This window comes from Cariama cristata, unplaced genomic scaffold (genome assembly GCF_000690535.1).
Source record: "Cariama cristata isolate BGI_N322 unplaced genomic scaffold, ASM69053v1 scaffold44183, whole genome shotgun sequence".
NCBI lineage: Eukaryota > Metazoa > Chordata > Aves > Cariamiformes > Cariamidae > Cariama > Cariama cristata.
Window position 1 is genome coordinate 1 of NW_009610908.1, and position 8201 is coordinate 8201.

The 8201-nt window shown below is 51.7% G+C and overlaps 1 protein-coding gene across 1 annotated transcript; it reads right to left on the bottom strand.

Annotated features, from left to right (window-relative positions):
* Positions 1-1315: 1315 nt before the first annotated feature.
* Positions 1316-7533, bottom strand: EME2 (essential meiotic structure-specific endonuclease subunit 2; the record flags this gene model as incomplete). Its single annotated transcript, XM_009698031.1, is given in 8 exon segments — positions 1316-1486; positions 2622-2811; positions 3263-3378; positions 4157-4261; positions 5113-5241; positions 6008-6094; positions 6615-6751; positions 7449-7533. Coding segments are annotated over 8 exon segments (1020 nt in total), but the record flags the coding sequence as incomplete, so codon positions are not given.
* Positions 7534-8201: the final 668 nt, after the last annotated feature.

Sequence of the window (8201 nt, forward strand, 5' to 3'; positions counted from 1 at the left end):
GCCCTGTCTCTGGGAACGCAAAGGTCCAGCCACTGCCTTTTACTCTGCTCCTATCACAGACCTGCAAAGGCTCTGGTAAAGCTTTTTGCACCACATGCTTTTATTCGCCGCCGAGCCCCACCACTCTCTGGCTTTCCTCCCCAGGTCACCAATCTTTAAGCAAAGATGGCTCTTGCTTCTCTGGTGACAGGCTTCAACTGAGAACCTGATGAAGGAGGACAGGCTCTCTGTCAATCCAGCTGTATTGGTGTTGCAGCCAGGAAGAACAGCCTTGCTGGATTGCTTCTCCCCAGGAACTAATTCAAGAATTAGCAGATGGAGGCAGAAGAATCCCTGGCAAGGAGGAACTTTGGAGGGTGCCTTTCCACTTCTGCAGCACAGGTTAGCGTTGCTGTGAGCCAGCAAGCTGTGGTTCATGGGAAGAAGTTCACGGGTTTCTGTGTCATTGTGGAAGGCCCCAATTAGCAATACCAAAACCCCAGGCACTGGGGGGGGGGGGGGGGGGCCCGCCCGGGGTCGGGTGTGTTGTGGGGGGGGGGGGGCGTCCCTGACCGCTGCTGTCCTGTCTGCAGCTATTTCCAAGTGAAAAACGGGGCATTGGGTTTGGGAAAAAGAGAATCCCATTCTAACCCACCATTTTGCATGGATTTTCCTGGAGCTTATCTGGCATTTCATTGTGTTGGGAGTCTGTTCAGCCAACAAACTCCTCTCCCATGCCCCAAGCTCCTTGTTACCCCAGGATGTGGTTCCTCTCTGGCCAGCTGTTTTTAACAATTGGCAAACGTTTTCTCAAGTAACTCCAGCAGGACCCACCTGCCCAAGGAAGCCACAAGCTACAGTAACAGGTCATCTCACCAAAGAGCCAGTGAGGAGTGGAACACTACAAGTCAGGATACGCTGCAGGAAATACATGGCATGGCTTGTTCAACAGCTCACAGGAAAGGCAGCACAGGACAGACTCACCACACAGCTGTCTCAGCGGAGGAGTTGATCCTGTGCTGCTCAGGGATAGCCCACTAACACTTTCACATCCAGCCCCTGTTCCAATGATTCCTCAGCTCTCTTAGGAGACAGCCAGCTTTCCAGCCAGGGGGGCAGAAAGCTAGGGCAGCTAAAAGAGGAAAGGAGAGACGAGAAGCTGAAGAGAGCATCTCTAACAAGACCTTTATTGACGTGCAAGTTTCTGCTCTGAAACAGCATCGGCTGCTTCCCCTGGCCGGGCTCCCGGCAGCAGTGCTGTGCCAGCAGCAGCTCAGCCACTGCTGAGCTGTGGCAGATCAAACAAGGAGGCTGACTGACACGGCCTACGGTCCCTCTATGTACTCAGGTCCAGGATGAGGTTGGGGTCGGTGGATATCACGAAGAGGTAGATGCGGCGGGACAAGTCTGGCCCAACATAGCGATCTCTCCCTCCGACATCCAATTTCACTGGGATGTCACTCAGCAGAAGTTGTTTTTCATCTTCTGTGCTGCATTCTTTGTAGGCCTTTGAGCACACAAGACAAGGAAGCAGTTAGCACAGATGCTCCAAGAGAAGACTCTGATCTCCCCTGCAAGGCTCAATCCCATCGTTACAGTGAGGATCCATGACTGAGCCTTCATCCAAACATACCAGGATCAGGGGAGAAAGCTCAGAAGAAACATTGCAAACAGACCTCACACACACTCAGAGGTGTGTGTTGCCCCTCCAGCATACAAGGAGAGAGCTGTAAAGCCACTTCTTCCCAAGAGGTTGTGCTAGGCACAGAGATCAAAACTCCAGGGGAAGAAAAGGAGAGTATTTGACTACGTGAGACTTTTATTTAAAAGTTCTGTCACAGTTCCTGATCTAATGGAAAGAGTTCATGTGATTAATGCTCACAAAAACAAGCACTTGCTGATAAAAATGTGTCCTCACCAATTGGCTAAGCTGCTGTCAGAAGGGTCAGACAGCATCCTAGACTAATCCTGCTCCCTCAACTCGCTGAGCCAGTGTAGCCCACAAACAAGCAGAAAGGCAAGGGGAGTAGGGAGAGGGAGAATTCAATGAGCTAAATCAGCTCCCTAAAGGATCAGACAACAGAAGAGCAAGGAAAGTGTGGTGTATGCCGCTGGTGACAGCAAGCAGTAAGACAGCTTGGGTGTCCTGTGGAAATCCTTCACAGCCCACAGGGGTGATGCACGTTTTCTGCTTGAGGGTGACGTAGAGCTGTCGGACTGTAAAGGCAGCCACCTGAGACATCACCCATTTCAAATAAAAACAAGCAAAGCTGATGGACAGACCGTGTTGGAGAAGGGCAGTGGGATGCATCCAACAGACCCTCAGCTGCACTGTCTGGGGCAGTCAACCAAATGTATCGCCAAGCAAAAATGCAAAGATGCTTTGAGCGGGTCTGTGGGGTGAGACGAAGGCAGGGAGAGGCCTGGAGGGGCTAACAGAAGGGGTAAGTAGCTACTGCTGAAACAAAGCTGTTGTTTACGTCAAACACCCATCTGGAGACATGCCTTGCCTTTCTGGAGATTTCACACTCGGGGCTTGTTTGCTCTATCAACAAAGACCTTTAGGCAAGGAAGCACATGGCACACCCCCCGCCTTCATCCTCCAAGCTTTTAACAGGACACTGAGGGGTTTGAGGGCTTACCTGTAACAGGAGGGTTGGGGAGGGATATGCTTCTGCTATAGCTGCTGCTGTGGCAGGGCTGACTCTGTTAAATTGCTGGATTTGTCTCTTCCACACCTGCCAGAGTCCTGTGCCGTCCTTCTCCACTCATGCCCTGCTGGCCCAGGCCCCGGCAATGCAGAAAGGCAACTCCTGTGACTCCAGCTGCCTCCTGCAGAAAGCCAGACTGCTGAGAGCAAGACCTGGCACCACTGCGTGCACTGAGCACAGGCCTGCAGACCCCAGATGCTGCAGCCTTCCCCTAGCATTACGCAGTGGGCTTCCTTCTAAAACCTCTTTTGGTCCAGGGTTAGCCTTTTTTCCCCTCTTAATTTTCTTTCCTTCCCTGGAAAACTCCAGAAAACCAGGGGGAAAGGATCTTCCTAAGGCTGTCATTTTCCCTGCTTTCCTAATGCTGAATCACCACTGCATTCACCACAAGAACAAAGGATTTTCATCAGCACAGAGACTGAAAATGATCTTGAGACACATCTAGTCTGGGCCCTTACACTGATGGCATCAAGCACAGGCTGGCAGCCACAGACAAATATTCCTGTAACTTCCACTGAGGTTTCCCAAAGCTCTGGGCTTGGGACATGACCGAGCCCAGCAACACGACTCACTTGTACAGGCAGTTTGCTATTGCCTTCGTCAGCGCAGAGACGTGTTGCCGGAATTCCTGCCACATGTCTAGGAACAGCACTTTGATGTTACCCCACAGCTGCAGCACCACCAGCGCCTGGAGGAGAGGTGACAGAGGTCAAACACGGAACACACCAACCAACAGGACAAAGACGCGCTCGGGAGAGCCAGCTGTGTGCCAGGACAGCCTGAGGCCCTCACCCTCCTCGACCCTCAGCCAGTAACGCTGGTGTCAGCCCCAGTCACCAAAGAGCACCTAGTGAGAGCAGCAAGGAGAGCACACGGGTAGGAGATGTCTCTCAGCAGGATGAAGCTGGGCTGGGGCTGGAAGGGGAGGGAGGCTGGGTTGCCTGCATTAGCTCTGTTTACACAGCGCTGCAGTAAAGCCTGCTCATCCTTCTTAGCTCCCAGTAATCCCCTTTGGGGCATACTCAGGCAGGGCAGGAATTTAGTTCAAGGGATATCAAGCAAGGGTTTAGATGGTATTTGACCTAGTTTATGACTGCTGCGGCATCATAAGGAGCATTGCTGCTCTGCTGCGGGACACAAGCCAGAGACCTGAGTGAGAACCAACAGCTCCTTTCACAGCTAAATGAGCAGTTGGTGGTGGGGTTGGGGAGGGCAGGCTGGATCAGCTCTGAACCAGGGTCTTAAAAACAAGAGGCTCCAAACCATGCCTCGAAGCCTGCAGCCCCTCTTCAATCCCACTGCCGGACAGGGTGAAGGAGGTTGCAAATGGGTGCAACCTGATCCAAGCCAGCCACCAGCCCCCCTGGCACAGCATTCCTTACACACAAGAGCTCACCAGTGGGAGCCTTTTCCATACAGTTCAGCCCCAAGTAACATAAAACTTCAAGGACTGTAAGAAGTTTTACCTCCAGTACCTCCTCCTGAGTCATAGACAGCTTTGGGCCAGGGCGGGAGCTGGGACCCTGCTTTCCAGGGCTCAGTGCCTGCTGCCTGCCCTGCTCCCGCTTACACTTGTAAGCAAGACACACCGCTCACATGCAAGCTTTACGTATCCCACACCTCTGGGCCACTGTCTGATAAAAAGGAAAAGGGCAGGCTTAACCCACCCACATCCGCCACCTCCCGATCTGACTTGAGGCTGGAGACAAAGATGTCCAGTTTGCTCCAGGCCACCTGCCCCCAGGGTGGCAGCAGCTCCCCTGAGAGTGAGAGGAGACTCGAAACCAGGGGGAGAGCCATTTGGTTCCTCTTGTGGCAGAACTCAACAGGCCACAGCTGATTTTTATTTTACACCTAACACTCTTGGTAAAATTTATCCTTCCAGGCTTAAGTGAGAAAGAGCCCAGGAGGTGGTGAGACAAGAGCTCTCCCTGGGAACTGCTCCAGACAGGACAGTACAGATGGAGCTACTGTAGCCATGTCTATGTGCGGAACTCTGGAAGCGCTCACACCGTCACCACAGAGAATATTCCTCTGCTGTGCACGTACATGGACAGGAAGGACTCAGGCACCAGGAGCAGCACACAAATGAGACGTTCAGGGGACAAGAAGAGGGCTCCAGGCATCAAACATCTCTCAGGGTCAGTTCAGCGCGAGCAGTTCCCTCAGCTCCTCCATAGCACTATGGCCCTCTGCCTGGGGTGCACAGAGAAGCCTTATCTGCGATCCCCTTCTGGCTACAGGATCCTCAGAGGTTGCTATAAACGCACACACAAAATTCACCCTCAAGGCTGCAAAACTCAAGTCCTGGCCCCCGCGAGCATGGACTTTGTGATTCACAGCCACCACGCTGGCACCAAGTGTCAGCAGCTCAGCCCAGAACGTGTCGCCACTGCAGACACGCCGTGAGCTTCCCCAGCACATACCACCTGTAGGCATCCAGCCCGACGACGGCCAGGCTGTAGGTTTTGGTGGAGGAGCCCTCCAGCCCAGCCAAAGACAACAGTTGGTTCAGGTCAGGCTAACTCACTGATGGGGCATTGACAAAACTCTGAAGCAAGACAAATCACACCCAAGTCAGTAGCAGCCTTCCTCTTTCGAACACCCCTTCCCCATCTCCAGCAGGACCACAGGGCCTTCCAAGGTGCATCTCATCCATGGGAACGGGCAGGAGCCAGCCTCAGACTGCAGCCGAGAGCATTGCCTTGGGGCACACACCACATGCCACATCTGCCAGCATCCCACTGCTTCTTCTCACCTTCTTCCCTGGGGCGTTAGCACTGATCTCCTCACAGACACTGCCTATTCTAGCCTGTCATTCTCTAGTCTTGTACGGGGCTGGAAGGACTGGGAACTTCTCAGGGCAGAAGCACAGGTAGAAATAAAATGTTGTAGGACTGCACACACATGAGAGCTAATGCCAATCTCTCTACTTCAAAACACAAGTGTTTCCAAGGGCTGCGTACTCTGAACATTTCTTTCAGGCAAATCTTTTATGGACTCTATGAGAATGGCAAAGCTAAATGCAAGGCAAGGCAAGTCTGGCCTGCCCAGTTACCCTTGGCGGAAAGCAGCACCCTGTCCAGTGGTTAAAGGCAGGTGCCTGCGTATGTCCCTAAAGACCTCCTGCTGTACTCAGATATGGCTTCTCCCACAAGTTCTCTCCTTTCAAACCACAGCCCTCTGCACCACAGCTTTGTTTCAGGGTGGAGCAACTGCAGTTTTGAATGAATCCTCCCTCCCCTGCCGTGTTCATTTGGCAAAGTGACTCTGCTGTACGGCACTTTGTGTGGGTCTGGCACCGAGCTCTGTATCACCTGAGTTAGGGAAAAAAGGCGCTTAAGAAAATCTTCTGGCTCTACCAACACGAACACCTCTTTCTCCTCTTTGGTCTTCACCTCACCCTAAAGAAGCAGGGGTCACCCAACACAAGCAGGGGTCCAGCATGAAAGCAGACAGCAAGTCTCCACCTGTGCAGAGCCCACATGGTAAGAGGTGCTAACACTCACAAGGCTATGTCAATATTACGCCGGTGAAAGACCATGGCTGAACCAAAAGGTAAAAATTCTCCCCAAACAAGCAAATCACTGAAGGTGCAAAAATAGCCTGGTGAGGAAGGCAGTGACAACTGCAGAAGTTGCAAACTAAGATGACAGAACACAAAATGCCTTTGTCTGCACTGCACACACTGTTAGATGATCATGTTATTGGCATCTACGTTATCCATAGTCTATTATAGGACCACAGTATCTGCAATGTTTTATCCAGCCACAGCAAAAATAGAGTTCTGCCTCCACCTGAAATTCCTGTAGTGGGGGTGAGCACGAGAACAGCCGACCTCAGCCTCCACTGCAAGTCAAAGCTTTCTCCCCACTGCACATCAGTTGCCAGCTTACAAGTACAGAGAAGATGAGAAGGACTCACTGGAGTGGACAGAGGGTTTAGCATGTTTCTCCTCCAGGTTACGCTGCAGGGAATTGCCTGAGGCTCACAAGAATATTTACAGTCCAAGGAACTTAAAACCTTCACCCAACCATCTGAGCCAGGATCTTTGACGAGACCTGTGGAGAAGGACAGAACAACCCTGACATGAGAAAAAATAGGTATATCATCAGTGTTAATAAACAACAGCAAAGCCTCAAGTGCAAACCGAGGAATTCTGCAAGTGTGGGGAGTCTGGTTGCCTACAGAGCATGCACTTGCTGGCTGGATTGCCAACTCAGTTACTGACTTCATCGTTGATCATCTCTGCAGACATTTCTAAAATTGTCCTTCTTCATTCCAGCCAAGTACCTGGATAGTGACAGGCAATTTGCCACAATGACTGTAAAAATCAGCTTGTGCATTCTGGGTTACTAAAGGCAAATTTTCAAAGCTGACTCTTATGTTCCCCCAAGAACAAACGTTATGAAATTCATAGAAATGTAATTATTTTTGAAATCTATCTCTCTCTCTCTCTCTCTCTCTGACGAGTGAGATTAGCCAAGAGGCTGAACAATTCGTAGCTAGGAAGCTAGGTTTCACCACCCGTGCACAGCCCTGACACACCTCCCTCGGCACTCACTGCAGCCACGTTCCCACCACTCCTGTCCACACTGCTACTCCAGCAGCCAGGCTGGACGCACATGTGGATGTCAGGGAGCCCACAGAGAATCTGCTTTTAATTACCGGCTCTGCAAGTACTGTCAATCGTAGCTAACGTGAGTTGACACTATCCCTTAAGCACCTTCCTTACAGCTGTCTGCAAGCTCATCAAACCATGCGTTTGGACTGTTTTCTTTGACAGATACCTGCTCCAGACTGAATTTGTGGGAGATGTTTCAACAAAATAGCATGGCTGTTTCTAAGAATAAAAGGGGAAGGTTGAGAACGTGCTGCTTGTCCACCTTAAAAATACCAACACCTTGTTTTATGAGGGAGCTTTGCCAGCAGGACTGCCCTGCCCAGCCCCAAGCTGCTCCCCGGGGCAGGATGGATCTCAGGATGCAGGGCTGGGTGCTGTGGGCAGGGTGAAGGCAGAGCGCTCCTCCATGCTGTCTGCACTCCCTCTGCCAGCATTCGAGCACCCAGGAAGAGGAGAAAAACCTCTGGATGGTGCAGTGAGGTGAGGGGTGGAGAAGAGGGCTAGGAAGACAGGAGCAGGGTTGGGACCTAGACAGGAATGGGGGCAGAAGAGATAAGCAAGAACGAAACTGATTAGCACCAGGGCAGAGGGGAATGTGAAACCCCGGGACAGAGAGAAACTCTGAGGACTTGGTGGGTGCTGATATAATCGCCATGGTGGTTTTTAAAGTGAAAAATAACACAGCATTTTCTCTGGCGGGCTGTGCGTTACACCAGCCAGCCTGCCTCACCAGGCTGACCCTGCTCAAACAGGGTCCCTCACCTGGAGAAAGGCCGTGAAAATACACTTCTGGAACCTTTGCCACCTCCCAAGCACCGGCTGTACCCACAACTTCACAGCAAATTCCACAGCAGAACAGATGACACTATCTATCCTACAAAGACTTT